General features: G+C 44.7%; 1 protein-coding gene across 5 annotated transcripts in view; it reads left to right on the top strand.

The window, feature by feature from the left end:
- CADPS (calcium dependent secretion activator) overlaps nt 1–19,090 on the top strand; it is a 204,950-nt gene that overhangs the window by 160,995 nt on the left and 24,865 nt on the right. For 2 of the 5 annotated variants that reach the window (XM_056501539.1, XM_056501541.1), the window contains 5 exons: nt 3,317–3,472; nt 6,245–6,392; nt 11,940–12,014; nt 13,093–13,176; nt 18,212–18,244. In XM_056501539.1, coding sequence (XP_056357514.1) covers nt 3,317–3,472; nt 6,245–6,392; nt 11,940–12,014; nt 13,093–13,176; nt 18,212–18,244 — 496 coding nt within the window. Of the gene's footprint in view, nt 1–100; nt 248–3,316; nt 3,473–6,244; nt 6,393–10,617; nt 10,633–11,939; nt 12,015–13,092; nt 13,177–18,211; nt 18,245–19,090 lie in introns of all 5 variants that reach the window. The other 3 variants (XM_056501542.1, XM_056501538.1, XM_056501540.1) reach the window with 3 other exon arrangements.

Consider the following 19,090-nt stretch of genomic DNA (forward strand, 5'->3'; position numbering starts at 1 on the left):
CTGTGAACTTTGCAGATTTGTTTCTGAGTGTCATGTGCTTCTGCTACATCGGCATTGTCACTGTTATGGTATTTTTTCTTTCTGTCTGTTTCTTCCACAGGAGTTTAACAAGTAATCTGCCCAATGTGAATCTACCAAATGTGAATCTCCCTAAAGTACCAAATCTACCAGTTAACATCCCACTAGGCATCCCACAAATGCCTAGCTTTTCTGCACCGTCATGGATGGCTGCTATTTATGATTCTGAGTGTGTATTCAGTTCAAATTAGATCTCATTTAAATTTAAAGTAATCTTGGCATGGATATGTATTGTTTGTTTCTGTGCATTACATAAAACTTTAAAGAGTGATACAGTTAATTAGATGTTTTCTGAATGAGACACTAGTGAATTTCTGGCATGTGTATATTGAGGGTTTTTTGTATAAACCTTGAAAATTTGTCTCAACTCCCACTGAGAGTTTGAGCAAGTATCTTGCTTTACAAAATAGCTGTCAACAATGGGGTATGGTCTGAATAACATACAAACCACAGAACTTACAATGTGACTTTGTGTCTCAGCTAAGAGTTTTGTCCAAAAGAGAAGATGAACCAATTTCAATGCCAGTCAGCCAATTTCTGTGGACCAGATGTAGATCTAAAAATTAATCTTATTTAATGCAAGCTCTGCATTTCCCAGGTAATTTTTGTCTTGACTTTAAAGAAGCAGTCTAAGAAAGAGGAGCACCCTGTAACAGTTTGTATTCATGTTGAGGGATGCCCCAGAGAGCAATTAAAGCTCCATAGCCTTCTTTGCTGCCCAAATAATGCCATGACCAACTAGAGAAAGATATTTTCAATGTGAGTTTTAGATTATAGCTTGGAAAATAATGTCAGAGCAGTCACTCTGTAAGAGCCTCACGCTCTGTGCTCCCAGCTTCCTGTCTGAGTGTCTCAGGATGCAGGTGTGACACTCAGGAGGAACATACCACAAATCCTCAGCACAGATTAAGCAAGTTCTCTTACAGGAGATTTCCCACTGAGCAGTGTGGAGCAGTGCACTCAACCCAAATCTCATCATTTGAGATGGCTCATCTCCCAAGACATCCTATCATGGGAATTTGTCCCTTCTACTTCTAAAATCCTAGAGAGTTATTAAAGGTTGGCCTAGGGTGGTCTCAATCAGCACTGTGGTGCTTTTCCTCTCTCATCTCACTTAATAGATAAAACTGAAGAACTCACCCAAGAATCCCCTGTTCACTTTTACTGAAACACCCTAAATTACATCTACACCTGGAGTCCACCAGAATGCCTCTGCCATCAGTGTGGCACAGGCAGGATTGCAGAGCACTGGTAATGAATGGAAGTAAAGAAAACACTGATGTGAGATCTTTTAAATAGATTTTAAAACCTTTTAAAAATATTAGCATGGTTGTTTATGTTTCAAAGTCATACAACTCATATTCATGCTAAGATAGTTATTTTAAAGGCTAGCTTAGGCAGTTGTCTGTAAAGAGTACTTGAAAGTTTTAATCTTGCTCTGTGCATGCTTTGTGGTATTGCCCTTGAAAAGATAAGAATCATGTAATGACAGAAAATTGGATAAACCCTCTGAAAATGCTTGAGCATCAATGGTATATTGCAAGCTGCCGGCGTGATTAGAGTAATTGTGGTGCTCACAAGCAAAATACAAACAGTGTGTTTTGGAAATGAATATACTATATTGTTTACTTGGATGAAGCCCTAATCAAAAGTGAGAAAAAGACTGGGAATAATTCTTCAAAAATTATGAAACCAAATGGATGTCATAATATTGCTGTAGTAATTACCAATTATTGTATTTGTACACATTATATCATTTAAAATGTAAATTCATGCAGTTCCAAAGCTGGGTTTAGACTGTTAAAGCTTGCTTACACCCAAGCACAGGTTTGAACTAAAAACTGTCAGTAGATGAACATGTGAGACTGTTGTCCAAACTGGTCCCCTGGCTAAAGCAAATGCCTGATTCTTTATCTTTTCATCTCCCTGGTTTCCTTTTACTCACCCTTCCCCTCCATCAAGGACATGTTACCTGTTGCTTAGTGTCAGATACGTTTCTCCTACAACCAAGACTATTCATTCTTTATCTTGTTGACTTTGCTAGCCCAGGATCCCACAGGACCCCTCTGGCATGTTGGGACTACAGTTCTCACCTGGGAGTAGCCCTGTTTGCATTAGTTCCGAGCTCCTCTAGCATTAACTCAATGCAGCTGGCATCTGTCACAATAGAAACACCTTCCCTCATCTGTTTCTATAGATGATGTCAGCACAAGTGGTAATGCATGGTGTGTTAAATATCTTAAAAATTACTGTGTTAGCATTAGTGGTATGCGAGGAGGGGGTTGAAACTCTTGAAGCTCCCTTGGTAATTGTTCTGCAAAAAAAAATGTGAGGGAGAAGAAGAGAGGGAGAGAAAAGGGTTATGGATGCATAAATTTCTCTGCACAAACAGAGTGCAATCCAGTCCTGTATTTTTATTCTGTAAGTGGAGGTTTGAGATATAATTATACTGTGAAAAGAGCTGGTGTAGCTACACACTGCAGGACTAAAGACTTCCATCTGGGCAGGGGTGTGGGTACAAGAATATATGCTTGGGAAAGAAATTGAGAATTTTGTGGCAGACCAAAGTTGTTGCAAAATAAATTTTTAAAAATGTAAATAGTTGTCCTGTAATTGCCTTTGCAAAGAAAAAGGTGCAGTGGTAAATCCTGCCGAAACTCCTGGTTATGAGATGTACCCTTAGCTCAATTGACTTACCCCAATTTTTTTTCAGCTGTTCAAGAGATAAAGTGTGTCCTCGCTCACCACTTGTTAGCACTGTCCCTTACCTGGAAACGGGGCCACACTGGGGGGAAAAGGCAAACTCAAGATTTAATTTGGAGGGGGGAGAATTGCATGAAACCCTAAATCTTAATAACTGCATACAGCCTAGTATGGCAGTTATTATTGATCGAGGATTTTCTCCCACAATTTCTGGCCTTAATTCTTAATAATCACATACATTAATGTGGTTATTAACTAAGGCTGATTTTTACCATACACACGTTCTTCCCGTTAATGTGTGTAACTCATGATTGTTGTCCTACTCATCTGGTCTGGAAAGTTTTGTGGGTGATGACAGCAAGGTAGATTAGGCAACTGTATGGTAAAACTCAAAATCCTGATGGTGGAGATGGCCAGCGTTGTCCTGTGTATGAAACTGCTGTCTGCCTTACACTTGTTGCAGGAATGGTCTCCACATCAGGTTGCAAAGACCCTGATGCCACTTCTGACTTTTGTTCTCATTTTGCCCTGCCAGCAATGGATCAGGCACCTCAGAAGATATGTTCTGGAAACTTGATGCCCTACAGACCTTCATCCGGGATTTGCACTGGCCTGAGGAGGAGTTTGGGAAGCACTTAGAGCAACGCTTGAAGCTCATGGCAAGTGACATGATCGAGTCCTGTGTGAAAAGGTAGGTGCCCATGAGTGAGCCAGGCATGTTTCTTACAAGAGCTCACAGGATGCAAAGCCTATTCCACCCTAAAGCTGGAATTCACCCCATTTCTGTGAATTGTGGACTCTCCCAAGCAGGCTCTCCTCTGCTGAGACTCAGGAGAATGCTTATTCACAATAAATCCCCCATTCTTTTGGGTTTTGTCTGTAATTACTTATTTTCAGTGCCACACGTGAGGTCAGATCTGCGTAAATGCAGGTTGGTGTGATGATACTGACTGCTGAAGGCATAGCCATAAGAAAGTTCCCAGCACCCACCTAAAAAGCATAGACACATGAAAAAAAAATCCAAGAAAGAATTATTTAAAAAGTGGTATAGTGTGTTGCTTGGCACACAGGTTTCACGTCTGCCGTTGATTGGGAAAAGCTGTTGTATCATCAGCCACATTATAGCATAGTTACCTGCAGATCTTCCAAAACAAAGATATCTTTAAGCAACTTTTAGACATACTGACAGCTGTCATTTTGAAAGCAAAATATTGAAGCTTAATTTCCATCTTTTCCACTGCAATTTATGTCCATTTGCATCTGAGGTAATGAGGCAAGAAGAAAAAGTGAACTTTGTATTTCGTTGTGCAAAAATTCATAGACAAAGAGATGAACCAGAGAAAAAATGGATGCTGAATATAGCTGATACATGCTAATATTAACTGCAGTGTGGTGTGGCTGTTCTGTTCCACAGTTTCCTGGCCACTCTGCAAGTGTGAGTGTGGCATTTATTTTCAGTGCAATCCTCCTACTGACACTGGATGTGCAGTGTCAGCACAGGGGAAGGCACATTCAGTCCCTGAGATGCAGGCAGGGAGGCAGACAGCTCAAGTCTTGTTCTCTCATCGTTTTGGAATAAACCCCAGTGCATTTTAAGTGCAATGAGATGTATTGCATTTAATTTCTTTGACGTCGAGCAATTTATTGTAGCAGCCCATCCTTGGTCCTGTGGCTGGCACAAACACTGAGCTTTAGTTGTCCTACAGTTGTCAGGCTGTCTTTTAGGAGAAAACCCAGTGCTGGAGTTCTGCTCTCTGCTCTGCCCCAGCGCCACCAGCAAAACTTATTTTCTCTTTTTTATTTTTTTCACTTGGAACTAAGACCTCTTTGCTGTCCCTACAGCACAATTTTAGCTGCAATGATCTGTAAAAATCAGACCAAGTTTGCTCAGCTGAGAAAACTGGGAAAAACAAGCAAATTTCCAGGTACATCTAAAGAAGGGCTTGTGTGCCTGGAAGCCAGGTGGTTTTTTCCCCTGATTTGCCTCAACCTTTCTGCAAATGTGTTGTCCCTCTGTAAAAATCTGGCCCATCTTGGTATTGGTACAACTATATATAATGGTTGCAAGCATAAGTAGGAACATGCTCCTTTCCATGAGGGGATGGAAAATCCCAGTCTCCTTGGGTCCTTTCAGTAATTATCAAGATTCTAGTCCCCGAGTCCAGGCTAAATCTGGCACTGGTAATTAAATCAGTTCAAATGCCATTGCTGATGTAAACCAATATGCTGCCTTCCCTATTTATATCACCTGCAAACAGGGCCTGGCTAAGGTTTCTTTAGCAATTTCAGTTTGACACAACATTTTTCTTCGCGTCTGTCTCTGAACTGTTGAATCCATGGAGGAGCCACCCCGCCTTCCACACTGGGTTGTATTTCGGGGCTGTCAGGAAAGCAGCCCTTGCAAGGAAGGCCTGTTAACTAATAAATCCAGGCAGAGAGACCTATCTGCCAGCTCAGATCTGATCCCCAGAACGGGAGCTTCACATTCATAAATGGGTTTTCATTTGCATAACCCTTGGGGGATTGTTCAAGTTCAGAATTATTCCTGAGCTGCAGCCGATATTATTTGTTATTTCTAAATTGAAGCTCCTATGTTAATTTATTGGCAGATTCTGTGTGATGTGATAATTGTTCTGTGTTAGGTTAGAGTAGTGAAGTACCTCTGGAATATGAAGAGGGGCTCTGAAGAAAGGCAAGGCAATGCCCACTACACTGGAAAGCATTCCCGTGTTAGAGTCACAAATGCCTTGGTATTTAAAATATGGCACAGGTTTGGATTTTCTAGGTTTTAGCCTAACAAAGCTTTTGGTATATCATGGTTTGTTACTGCCAGGGATGTCAGATTTGATCTCAGTGAAGCCTCAGGAGAACAGGGAGGTGTGTGATGCGAGTGTGTTCACGTGCACATGACTGTGCCCGTGCACACTTTGCAGAGATGTTCTGGTGAATTTGTGTGGTGCAGGGAAACCACTTCTGTGAACTTACAAGGCAATTAAGAACTTCCAGTGAGCAAATACTATCATATCACTATAAATGCAATGATCTGGCAGTATCCTTTCAGTCAGGCAGTGAGAGAGTTTCTGTTATTTGTAGTTGATATCAGGGAGCAGTAGGAGCTTCCTTTAGTGCAAAAGGTTGTACTTATCAATGCAACCAAATTAAAGGTGTGCATTTACACTGCTGTTTGTAACATCATCACACTGTTTATCAAGCATAAGAGAGTCACAGTTTCCCTGAAACTGTTGAACACTTTATAAATAGTGTGTATTCTGGAAAGGGGGTTTCTTTTTAAACTGGAAAATCATTTTTAGAAAAACACATTTATAACAATTGCACTATGGCACTCCAAGCAGCATTCAGCTTTCTGACTTCTCAAACTCCTCTCAGTATTGTTTCAAATTATTATTATTGATTTCAGTATGTTTAAAAGAACTGAAACACCTTTTTCTACTTTCCTTCACAGAACAAGGATTGCATTTGAAGTAAAACTGCAGAAAACCAGCCGATCAACAGATTTCCGAGTCCCTCAATCAATATGCACCATGTTTAATGTCATGGTGGATGCCAAAGCTCAGTCTACAAAGCTTTGCAGTATGGAAATGGGCCAAGAGGTAAAAATGCAGGTTCTTCCTTTCACAGCTTTTAAAGGCAATGTCATGAAATTTCCTGTCTCCTGTTGTGCTCGTTTCAGAGACGTTGTATCGTTTGTGGATTTAGCCTTCCATAGAGAGTGTGCAGATGAATGTACAGGGGTTGCTCTCAAATCTAATGAATAGAAACATTCGGAATCCCTGTCACTTAGGAGTGGCTTTTTGCAAGGACTGTGGTATGCATACGGTATCTCTCAAGCTTGGTTGTTGCATGATGACCATATAAATTGAGTCATTAACTGCACCTTGGAGCCAGGTGTCAGCAACACACTTTCTGTGTATGGCTATTTTCTGTAGACAAACATAAGGAAAACAGAACTGCCAAGTTGTTGCTGTGATGCATGTAAGGGAAAAAAAAAAAAAAAAGAAAACCACAAAAATAAATAACTTCCAAAAGTAGATTGAAATTCCGGCTGCTTTGCCTTACTTGAGTACTTGCTATCATCAGCACTTGATCATTCTGGATTTCCAGGTTCATAATGACTCAAGTTCCCAAACAACAAACTTGTTTTAATAAATTGCTGATTTTTATTTTCTTCTGAAGCCATTAGTTGCAGGTTGAAGTTTCTGTGAAATGGTCGTGAATTAGAAAGACATGGCAAATTGGAATGAATTAAATGCATCAGAATGCTCATTTTGCTCCAGTGACTTCAAGCCAAAATAAATATTCATATACCAGTCTAGAATGAATTCAGAAATACTGTTTGGCTCACCTAGTCCGCTGCTTGTCAGCATTTCCTAGATAAGCCTTTTCACTACAGCTTTCCATGGTCAGATTTTGCAGTGAATCATTGCTAGCTGTCCCTGTGTTTTTTCAGTTGTTCACTTCAATTTGTTCCTCTGAAAGAACTTGCTCCGAAGGCCACTGGATGTAACAGGGCTCTCTGTCCTGATGTCAGTGGTGTTTGGATCAGATTCTGTTCTTCTTATTTTTCTTATACATATTTCAGTTCCGACATTTTATTTGTGACACATACCATGTAAGATATTTCATACTGCCCATCATCAGGTCTTCCCCTGTCCTCCAGGTCAGCTGGAGCAGATCTTGAGTGGGCTTTTGTTTTCCAAGCCTGGACATGAACTTCTCTACCATTTTCTGTTCCATATTCATACCCATTTGTCTCCCCAAATCCCTCAGCCCGCAGCTGCTGCAGCATCTATCTTGGCAATGCCCTGTCAGCTGCAAAGGTCCATGTTTGTGATGCTCCCCACTTCAAACCAGGATCAAACCCTTATACTGGCACGAGGGACAGGGAGATTTTGGTGATCACAAAGAGAAGGCTCATTGCATTCATTCAACTGTCAGCTTAAGTGTTCAGATGGCCCAAGACTGATAGCATCAGCACTATGCCCGAGTATGTGTGACCAGGCACGCCTGCATCTTTCCATACTGACTTGTGATGCTCTCTGATTGCCACAGCTTCCTCCAAATTCTGATAACATTAATCCCACTGCAGGTTCATCCTGACTCAGACTGCAGGAGTCAGGGGAGCACGAAGCTGTGTGACTGCTCCTGGGCTGCAGCTGGGATCAGCTGCAGATCTGCCTGGGCCACTCCAGGAGGTGTTTGGTGCAGCAGCTTTGCAACAGCTGAACCCCTGTGGCAAGCTGCAGCTGCTGGGACATGAAGTTTTTAACAGATAGCTAAACTAATAGACCTGTAAATCAGACATAAATTATTGGTGCATAGGTTACCATTTAGGGCTGCAGTATTTTATACACCCTCCCTTTTTCTTTTTTTTTTTTCTTTTAATTAGTGTTACTACCTCCCCCTCCATTCACTTGTACCACTCTGTTTTTTGGCTGTCTCCATCTCCTCTTCTTGAAGCTGTCTAAACCTGTGTGCCAAGATGGTCAGGCTGAGGGGGGTAGAAGTTCCCATATAGATCTGTCATTACAACCTGGGCAGGGAGAATAAAATGCCACCCCGCCTCTTCTAGTCCCACTGGAAATGGTGAGACAGTCACATAGGCAGCAGAGGCATGGGAGCCTGGGTTTCCAGCCTGCGTCCTTCTCAGCAATGTGGGGAGTTGGGTCTGTGCCTCTCTGAGTCCCCCTGTTCCCCATCTCTGGTGTGTAGCAACCTCACTGGTCAGCAAGAGGAGGAGTGAGCAGACAGGAGGGGCAGAGCCTGCTGATGGGACCATCCGTCAGTGCCACAGCCAGCACGTGGCTCCTGCAGCCCGTGTCCCTGTGCAGATAGTTCAACAGCAGCAAAAAGGGCTCACACTGCCCGCCACAGAGTTCAGGCAGGGCCTTTGGCCCAGACCTAACCAGAGATGACATTTTTGTTAGAAACAAACCACTGATTTTTCTGACAGTTCTCTGGGCATAGACTGTCTCGACACCTTCCTTGACCTTGCTCTGTGGGTTCCCTCCCACCCCAAAGGCCTTCCCTTTCACACTACCTTCAGCCACATTCACTTTAGCAGATACTTGAATGCGTTTTGCGAGCATTACCCTGTGAAACAAACACCCATCATTTCATTCCATTTCCTTGTCTCTAAAGGCAGCTGTTAAAACATTTGGTAAACATACTTTACCATCTTAAATATTTATTTTTCCTCTGAATTTTTAATACATCTAAGGGGATAAATGTATGTATTAAATGTTTCTCAGTTGGTCTAGTATGTTTCTATTTAATATCTAAGGTCAGATGGTCCTTAGAGAAATACAACATACACACAATCTGTTACATGACAAGGCAAGATACTCATCACATAAAGTCAAGTTGAATCATTGTAGTGCACTGATTATGGATTGTAATAATTGAGCTAATAGAAAGCTATGATGAACTTGATCGAGAGTGGGGGCTATGCTGGGTAAAGCAAACCAGCTCTGCGATCTTTAACCTTGAGTGTTTTCATGAGGAATGTAGAAGGAGCTGTTGGAATTGCTGATTTTGCGAGCCAGGCATCTGTAGCAGCACCAGGCGCTCGCTTTCCAAACCGCTGCCGTCTCTGAGCCTGTCCTGGCCCAGGCTCCCCTTGCTGAGGTGGAGCTGGGGCTGTGGCACTGGTGGCACAGGTTACCGTGGCTGTGGCTGCCTGGGGCAGGCCCTGTCCTGCATGGTCACTGCCGGGGCACCGGGCTCACTCTGCCCTGGGCACTGTGGCTGCGATGGGAATGAGCGCTCGGGGTGCTGCTACACCACCTTGGTGCATGCACAGCCTCCTCTCCTGCTCTCAGAGCTGTGGTTTTGTTCCATTGGGGCTCTTATTTGCTTTTGAAACAAGCTTGTAATTGAACATGCATCAGTCAGTGCATTTCACAGTGAATTGCTTTGCACATAGCTAGTCATGTTTGAATTCAAACTCATGACTTACTTGATGAAAGCAGTTAGCAGAATACTTGTTTGCAAAGTTTTACACACACAGAAAATGCAGTTGCAGAAGGAAAACATAATGGGAGAGACACCCCGATATATGCACAACCCCTTCTCCATTTCCCTTAGAAAGTCCTGGCTGTGTCTGCCAAGCACATCAGCAGCTTCTCCCTGTACCAAGCTGTTACAGGTCCCTGTCACCCCACAGCTGCATTCCAGCTGTGCTGGGAAAGGCCAGGTCAAACCTGGGAGCTGATAAGGCCTAGCTCTGCATTAAAGATTAATCATAACTATGATCCCATAAGGGACTTGTGTATGTCTTGACCTGCAAAGCAGGACATGGGAATGGGAGCTGCCAATGCAAGTATCACCCGCTTGTTCGTGAATGTTTCCCCCGCGTGGGCCCAGCAGATCGCAGCCTGTGGCGTGGCCGTGCCGGTTTGTCCTCGTGTCCAGGTGAGGCTCTGAGTGCCCCAGCCAGGCCTGGGGCTGGGACGTGCTGTGCCATGTCCCCTGCCCGTGTGCCTGTCCCCAGGCTGAGCCCTGCCTGTCGACAGCCGGTTCCCTTCCTCTTCGGAGCCAAATAAAACCGTGAGAGTGCCAGGTGTCAGCTACAATCCGGTCCCTTCCCACTGTTTTACTGCCACCAAATCCTACAGGTAGCGATCTCTGGTATTTCAGCCAAAGGAGGTTTTGACCCCATTTCATTTTCCATTGCTTATTGTTTCTGTGCATGATGCTGCTGTTCTCATACGTCTCTTTTTTTAAAAGATTTTGGTTTATTTATTGTTTATCTTCATATGTTCTTTTTCCTGTCTTTTGCACTTTCCTCTTTATTTCTGTCCCCAATCATCTGAAAAGTTTGCAAAAGAGTGGGTAAGTGTGTCCTACTTTTATTTTCTTTTTCCCAAATTCCTATATTAATGTTACTGCCATAGAAAAACATCCCCAAACTGTAGAGCAGATCAGAGTACCGATCAGACACTGAGACCAGCAGATAGCATTTGTAAAGCCCTCACAGTCTTCCTTCCCAAAGTCTGATTAGTATTTAAAGCAGATTTGTCTCTTTCAATGTGATTTGATGTTAACATTTTAAAACAATATTAATGCCAAGTGGTAATGAATATAGTGACTAGCACCAGTGCTTGAAATGTTTGACTGAAAAATCAAATGTTTTGTGTTGGAAAGCAGTCATAATCAGTATTTTCTCAGTCCATTGAAAATAAGAATATACTGTATGTTTTCACTAATTAAATCTTGTATTGGAAACAGGTCTTTTCTAAATTAGTAGAAGACTGTATTTTAGTACCTATTCTAGCCATATTGCAGCTGATTACATCAGAGCTCCCAAGCTAAGGAAGGTTTGGCATATGCAGAAATTGGGTTGAGGACTCAGAAACGCTGGTGCTGCAGGCACAGGCCTTGGTCAGCCAGTGCTGAGCTACTGCCACGGGATCTGCCATTGTCCAGGTCTCAGGGCTGCACTGCCTGCTGGATTTTGCACGGGACAAAAAGGCTCATTGTGGTTTGTTGGGTGGTTTTTAAATCTATCTGACAGTACAAAACAGCAAAGTGTTTGAACGAGTGCTTAACTTGAGCCACGTGCCTGCTGGACCCAGGGTAACACAGGTGCAGCTTTGCTGCAGTAGGTGGGCAGGGTGCAGCGCCATTCCCAGTGGTTGAGCCCTCTGCAAGCTCCCCTGAAGCAGCACATCCTCCCCATTCCCAGGCCTGGGGCTGGGTGGTTTCTGGTGCCCTTGGAAAGGGCTTCCTGTTCCCCTCCAGCAGCAGGTGTATCCCACTGCGCCAGGACAGGATAATGCCCACAGAAGTGGAGCAAAGGGACTTCAGAATCTCATGGCACCCAGTGCTGGTACTCACAGGGATGGTAGAGCCTCCTCTCTGACACCCTTGTGTGGCTCCCAGAGCTGCAGGCACACAGGATAGGGCAGGGTTTGCCCATGCTCCAGAACTGATGCAGGATTCTCCTGAATTCAAGGTCTCTCCTACAAGTGTAAGTAGCTACTGACCACTGCAGTGGGGTGCAGGGTAATAAGCTACTTAATTCTTTGGTTTAATACTATGTATTATGGCTTACCAAGGGAAGAAACTGACAAGTGTAGAGCTGTTGGCTGTGATCAATGCTAATATTTTCCTCCCCCTCTCCTTTTATTTTTCTTTAGCACCAGTACCATTCAAAAATAGATGAACTAATTGAGGAAACCGTCAAAGAAATGATAACACTCCTAGTGGCAAAGGTAACCCTCAGCTTCAGGTGAAGTGATTCACTGTTAACGTTGCATTTCTAATATGTGTGTTTCCATTAAAATGTGACACATTAGGATGTTGAATTGGCTTCTTGTTTCTCAGAGGCAAGATCGTGTATCTCCCAGTCCTTTCATGGTGACTCTTTGTTGATAAGGAACTGCATGAGACGTAATGCTCTGCTAGCAGGATTGCCATGCTGGGCCAGAATGGGGTTACATGATGTTAATGGGGTAACACCCCATGGGCAACATCACCCCACAGCACTGGGGTAGCTGCTGTCAGGGGGTGGCACTGCTAAATGCTGCTGCAGAGCCATTGGGGTGGCATGCAGAGGTGGTCACCACTCCTACGCATGAGGTTGTGTGGACAAAATAGCTCATCTTGTGCAAGATCACCATATGCTCTTCTAAGAAATTAATTTAGAGATGTCAGTAGTGGGAAATACATTCCAAAATGTCAGGTTTAATTGTTTGGGAATTGTTTTTCATCAGAGTCAGCTTCTATAGCTCAGCTGCCAGCATTCCCCTTGGGTGGTTGTGTAGGTCTGGTGTGCTGTGCTAACACAGAGGGGAATTGGTATGTAAGGAGAAAGATGGTGGGGTGTGTTTTCCTCTAGTTTCAAACTTTCCGAGAACAAGTCATCCCTATTATACAGTGGAGACCTTTAAACATAATCCGCCAACATATGCCAGTTCAATTCTTCTGCAAGAATACCCAGCTAGCTGCGTGCTTGCCACTGCATACTGGGAGCAGGAACCTTAGCCTTCCCCATCCTGAGAGCCTCTGCTGGATTCCCCACACACTGCACCCACCTCCTGTCCCCTGCATCCCCCAGGACACTGAGGGGTGATGGGATGATTCCCAGACAGCAAGAGGTGCACCAAGGTGCATGCCAGCACCCAAAAGGAAGCACTCCTTTCTCCCCACGCCCTGCCCACTGTGCTCAGGGATAGGTGATCCATTCCTTTGGCAATGCTCAGAGGTTCACTGAATCCTTTGAAGGTGATTCAGATTTTTGCACCCTTGTCCAACTATTAAAAATAATTGCAGTATTTTTCGTCTTTGTAGTTTGTCACCATTTTGGAAGGAGTCTTGGCCAAACTGTCTAGATATGACGAAGGAACATTGTTTTCTTCATTCCTGTCATTTACTGTAAGTACAGACAACTTTTTTTCTTCTTAGTTGTAACCTCCTGCTCTCCCAGGACTAGATCAGCTACCTAATAATTTTTTCATTCTGTCATGTTTGATCACTGTAACCCCCACATGAATACGCAAACAACTGTATGCAGATACACAGTACATAAACCTCCAGGATGCACAGAGAAAAGCCATCTCCATCCATCGTTCAGCTTGGTGAAATTTATTCTGTAGAAGTTACATATGAAGATGTAAAAAACCATTGCACTGTACATCCAATTAACTTCATTATTACTTCACACAACGGGTGTGTTCCTCTCAGTCTTCTGGCTGTAACAGTGACTATCTTAAATAGTGAACAGCAAAATAGGGGAGATCTATGGAGAACTATGTGTTTCTAAAAGAGAACAAGGTAGGGGAAGTGCCATGAGGCCACAAGGCACAAGGTGCCTCTAATGCCATATTTTTCCCTAACACTGAGGAACCAATTCACAGCTCACCACATGTTTCCTAGCAAGGTATAGGACCAGACCAATATGTGTGCAAAACTGGCCTCAGTATCCAGCAACGATTTAACAATCAGAGCTGTATTCCAGAAAAGTGTTGTGACAGCTTCTTAGGATGAACACATGGCAGCTGATTTCCAAAGGTCTTCTGAAAATGCATGTGCCAGAAAGTTTACAAGAGGTTCTACGTGCAAGCAGGACTTCACTTCTATGGGCTCACAGACATTTGTGCACATGAATGCCTGTGGCTGGGCTGCTTGGAAAGTTGTGTTCACATTTCACACCCCAGCCCTGTTGCCTTCATGTGCAGCCTCTTCTGCACTCACTTGTTCAGAGGCTGGGCAAGAGGCAGAAGGCACTGCTCTGCAAACTGGGAAGGCTTTCCAAAATCTCATTTTGGAGTTGTCTTAGTTACTTGCAAGTGTCTGCTGTTTGCTACTCTTGGGCCCTTTTGCTGAGTTTGAGGCAGTTTGTAGGATCCATCTGGAAATGGAGATGGATTTAGGAAGGCTTAACAGCAGAGGCAAGAAACTGCTCTTGGCAGCTTTGTGTACACAGTCTGGCAGCTTATCTGAACCACCATGGGTTCAAACTAAGCATTCTGCCTTTTCAGGTGTGCTGGAGGCACTTTGTTCTTCATAGAAGAGGGGAAGGGGGGTGTCCATTCACTGCCCCGCAGTGCAGCTCTTCTCCCAGGATAAACCCTGTGTGCTTACAGCCCCAGGACTGTGCTCACCCGTGCTCAAGGGGATGCAGGGTATGGCTTGGGTTACCTGGATACCTTCCCTCATTCCAGTGCTGTGGAGGGTTAGGAAACGCTTGTGTGCCAGCAGCAGAGGATGTGGAGGCGGCAGCTTTCCAGGCATGGGAAGTACCAGCATCAGCCCGTGTAGACAGTGTAATGTGCAGCCCTTCCCTCTCCATGAATCCAAGCTGTTCCTCGGTTGATGCTGCACTGCTCCCACCACATCCCACTGTTTACCCTGCCGAGTGCTGCTCCCTTTGATTGCTGAGCAAAGCCCTGGCTGCACCTGGGCTCTGGGCACCTGTTGGGACCAGCACATGGGTGCATGGAGTTCAGGCATCCTCTCTGCTGCTCCTGGGACACTTGCTGACAGTTAACTGCCCCAGCAGCAGCAAAACAGTCTGTCCAACAGCCCCACAGCCTGCGAACATGGTTCCAAAGCCTGGATTTCATGAGTTTTCAGTCAGGAAGGGATGTGTATCCAAATAGCTGCTGTGCGTGGTGTGTGCATGTCTCCCGGAAAGTGTTGGTCCCTCGCCCACAGCAAGTGGGCTGGGCACACGACAGAGGAGCAGGATTGCTCCTTCCTGACAAAGGGACGTCTCTCACTTTGGCCCCCATATTTGCTGGGAGTCACTGGGAGAGGAGGCTGAGGAGCAGCCCTGACCCCTTTGGCACTGGGCTTAGCAAGTCTCCTCTCCCTGCAGTAGTAATGTGACTTGCTGTGTTTAGTCTTTGCAGTGATAAATACAAAATCTCTCTCTTGTTACAGCATGCTTGCACCACCTCCCACGTTTTCCCTGTCTGAACAAATACAACAAAGTGTGATGGTCCAAGCCACTGAGCTCCAGAAAGCATTAGTCTCCCACCCCCTTCCACCAACTTCTTTCATCGCGTGTTTTCCAGGCGCTCTGCAAGTGACATGTACTCGGGGGTCTTGTGACAGACAGTTTTATCACCTAGTAGGATATCCTCATTTCCAATTCTTGCCTCGAAATTCAAGATAAAATTAATGCATCTGTTGTCCTAATAAATTCTCACTAGCCACTTCTCCTTGCAGAGCACTTTGAGAGGAAAACACCCTTCTAAATTTGGCCAGACTTTTTTTTTTTTTTTTTTTTCTGTTTGTTGCTACATTTGAGTGCATTTTGGCGGCAGCAGCCCAGGCCCTGGCTGGGTGTCTGCATGTGCAGATCCACTGACTCTCAGGAATGCCAGCTGCTAAAATTCCCTGTAATCTGGATGGCCTCTGTAGGCAGAGCATTACACCTGTGGTAATTATAACCAAAGATTCCATGTTACCCAAGGGAGACAGAAGTAAAAGATCTTATTTTTGTTCTGTGCAAAATTTGTATGGTAAACTGAGATGTTTCATGGCAAAGTCACATACTTTGTGAAAAACGGCAGCCTAGCAAAAATCACACAACATCCGGCAGTTTGGAAATTTCACTAAATGTAGCCAAATCTGACTTTAAAGAAAAACAAGTAATTATTCTGATTAAAGGAGAGTGGGCAGGAGAAGCAGCTCAGTTTTTTTGTGGGTGGAGGGAGGAGATCGCAGGAAGCTGAGTTATTCTTGTCGCCTCTTGGCTTTGGAGAAGGCAGTTTGAAAGTGGCGCTAAGCTGGACCCAAGAGTGCTAAATCCACACTCAGCTGGCAGGTTTGCCTCTGCCTGGATTCATGCTCCATGTGATATTTGAAGGTACAGGTGTAGCCCTGAACAAGGACCCCAGCTTGAGTTCTGCAGGCTGTTGAGCCACATCGTTTTCCAGGCTTTCCTCCTGCTTGTTGGGCTTTGCTGCTCAGAAAAACTGCTGGTTTGGTGCTCGCACGGGCACCCTGCCTGCGTGGGTGTGCCATGGCTGCCTGCTCTCCTGGAGCTGCATCCACTGGATGGGCTCCAGCTGCCTTCACACATGGAGGCTGCGGCTCCTCCGCTCCCATTCCGCAGGAGCAAGGGATAGCACTTCACCACCTCCCAACAAAGTTGTGAGGATAAATGCAGAGACAGGGCAAGGTGTCCAGACAGCTGGCTGGAAACAGGAATACCTGGAGACAAGACAAGTTTGCTCTGGTGCTAATTTTGCTGCCTCCTTCCTAAACTCATGTGCTGGGACTTGCCCTGTCCCCCTGCAGCCTCTCTGGCAGCCAGACCCGGGGTCACATCGCAGCAGCAGGCGCTCGGTGCCCTCCTCATGCCCTTCCCTCTGTTCCTGCCCCCCGGCTCGGCAGCCTGGGCGCTGCCAATACTCGCCGCGTTCACCTCGGCAATTACCACCAGTCTGGTCTTTTGTATCGCCTCATTGTGCTTAATTATGCACCCCCCACACACACCATATGAGTGCTTCCACCCACTCTCACATTCTGTCTCACACATACATTCATTCTCTCATTCGGGACACATAATTTATTCATCCCAAGATGCAACTGTGTGCGTGTTATATTTAGGCTGTTTTAATGGTAGCTTTAGAAATATTTAAAAGCAGGTGAGCTTTTACACCCAAACAAAGATGGCCGGCAACGCTTACCCTAATTAAAAGCAGAAGCGTTGTGGAAAATCCCAGCCATACTCTTTCTAGACACTGTGCCTTATGCTGCAGTGGGAAAAAGGTCTCTGTGGCCAGCTGGCCACTGCTCAGTTGGAAGAGTTGGCCCTGACGTCAGGGGCCACCCCGCCTCCTGCGCCAGGCAATGTGCACCCTGCTGCATGGAGAACCACAGGCAAAGTCAGTCTGGGGTCCTGCAGATCACACCAGCTTGTGAGCACCACAGAGTGCAGTGTCCATCTCTGATACCCTCCCTCCAATAGCCTCGTCTAAACAGGGAGGAAAATCATGGGAAAATGAGGTGGCTGTTCAGTCTGGGAAGCAGAAAAGCTTCAGGGCACTTCTGCGTGGCATGGCATGAGCACACTGCCCCAACATGGTCTGCAATTTCTTGCCAGCATCAGGGCCAGCAAAAACGGGGAAAATAATTTTTTTTGTTTGAATTCACTGATGTGATGGAGGAACAAGTGAGTGCAGGACAGGCTGCATGTGAAAGCAACAGGGCCAGGTTGTGAAACATGAACACAACTTTCCAAGCAGCCCAGACATGGGCATTCATGTGCAAAACTTCTCAGAAATCCCTCAGCCTAGCAGAGCATGACTGAATGGTTGGGCTGGAAGGGACCCTAAAAGTCATCTTGTTTGAACCCTCCTGCCACAGGGAAGGACATCTTCCACTATCCAGGTTGCTCATCCAGCCTGGTCCTGACAAAGTCCCAGGCTACAGCCTGCACAACTGGGGGAGCGCACCGTGGGCAGGACAATGGGACAGGAGCAAAATTAGGGTCCTTTGGGTGCTTTCTTGTGTCTAGCCCTGCCAGCCTCACCATGCCATCATTCCCCACTCCCAGGAGAGCTGCCACTGCTCCTGGGATACGGCTCCCAGCAGGAGAGACATGCAGTGCCTTGGGAGACACGTGGCATCAGGTGGAGAGCGAGGCCTCCGAAGAAAATAACGATGTCTTCTTACGAACCCCATCTTCCCCCGCTCGCTGAAGTAGAAGCACAACTCCCACACTATCATCTGCTGCTATTAGAGCTTTAGCAGCAGTAAAGTTACCTCTCCAAAAAAAAACAACAACAAAAATACCACCCTTTTAGACAGGAAAGTGAGTTTCATCACCCTTTTCAACCTACTCAGCATTATGTTGTCCCAAGTCTTGACTGGAGATGGTCTTACAGAGTTTAAAGAAAAAAAACAGACCTGAAAAGGTACTGGTGGTGTTAACTCTCTTCTTGTTCTTTTACAGGTGAAGGCTGCTTCCAAATACGTGGATGTACCCGTAAGCACAATTTAAACAACTTCTGTCATAGTAATTTGCATTGTGCTTTGGTTTATGGCATGTGTAGCAACCCACATTATGCATTAACAGCCAAAATTGAACCATAGGCCTTCATACTTCTAACATTTGAACTGGAAAGGATATCTCCATTATGGTAATAATGAGCAGTTACCCTCTTATGGAGACCTATGAGGCTGTTTAGGCAACAATTTGCAGATGGTGTCAAAAAGGTACCATATTTATGCAATTGGCTTGAATCACATTTGAAAAAAAAAAAATGGGAGCAGTGCATTCTGTTAATTCTTCATTTGGACTTGTACAAATACAGTATAATTTCCAAACAAAAAGTCCAGACATGTTAGAACTGAGCCAACACACATCTAACACATTAGCTAATCTATTTTATTTTTGTTCTTCTAATTGTTGGTTTATTTTACTCTTTTGGAAAATGACTTTTTTATTACTTTGGGGAACTGGTGATGAGCTACCAACATGTGTTTGGGAAATTGTTAATGAAAATAATTTTTTCCATTTTTCTGTAATTGGTGTAGGAAAACTGTACATCGTCTCCTCTAATTAGACCTTGATTCATAAGGAAAAGAGCCCTTAATGTTCTTAGACAGAGCACTTAACTTGCCAGAAATTTACATTTAAATTAAGTTGAAGTGTAATATATGAATGTTGGCTGGAATAAGGGGTTACTGTAACATTTACAGGCAGAAAGATCCTGAGCAACTGCAAATGCAGAAAAATAGATCTCGATATACCACACAGTTCCTGCACCCAGTTGGAGTGGGCAGTGGAAATCAAGAGTAACTCAGTTGTGTTTGATGATGTGTATGTATA

Source organism: Oenanthe melanoleuca, chromosome 12 (assembly GCF_029582105.1).
Source record: "Oenanthe melanoleuca isolate GR-GAL-2019-014 chromosome 12, OMel1.0, whole genome shotgun sequence".
Lineage (NCBI taxonomy): Eukaryota > Metazoa > Chordata > Aves > Passeriformes > Muscicapidae > Oenanthe > Oenanthe melanoleuca.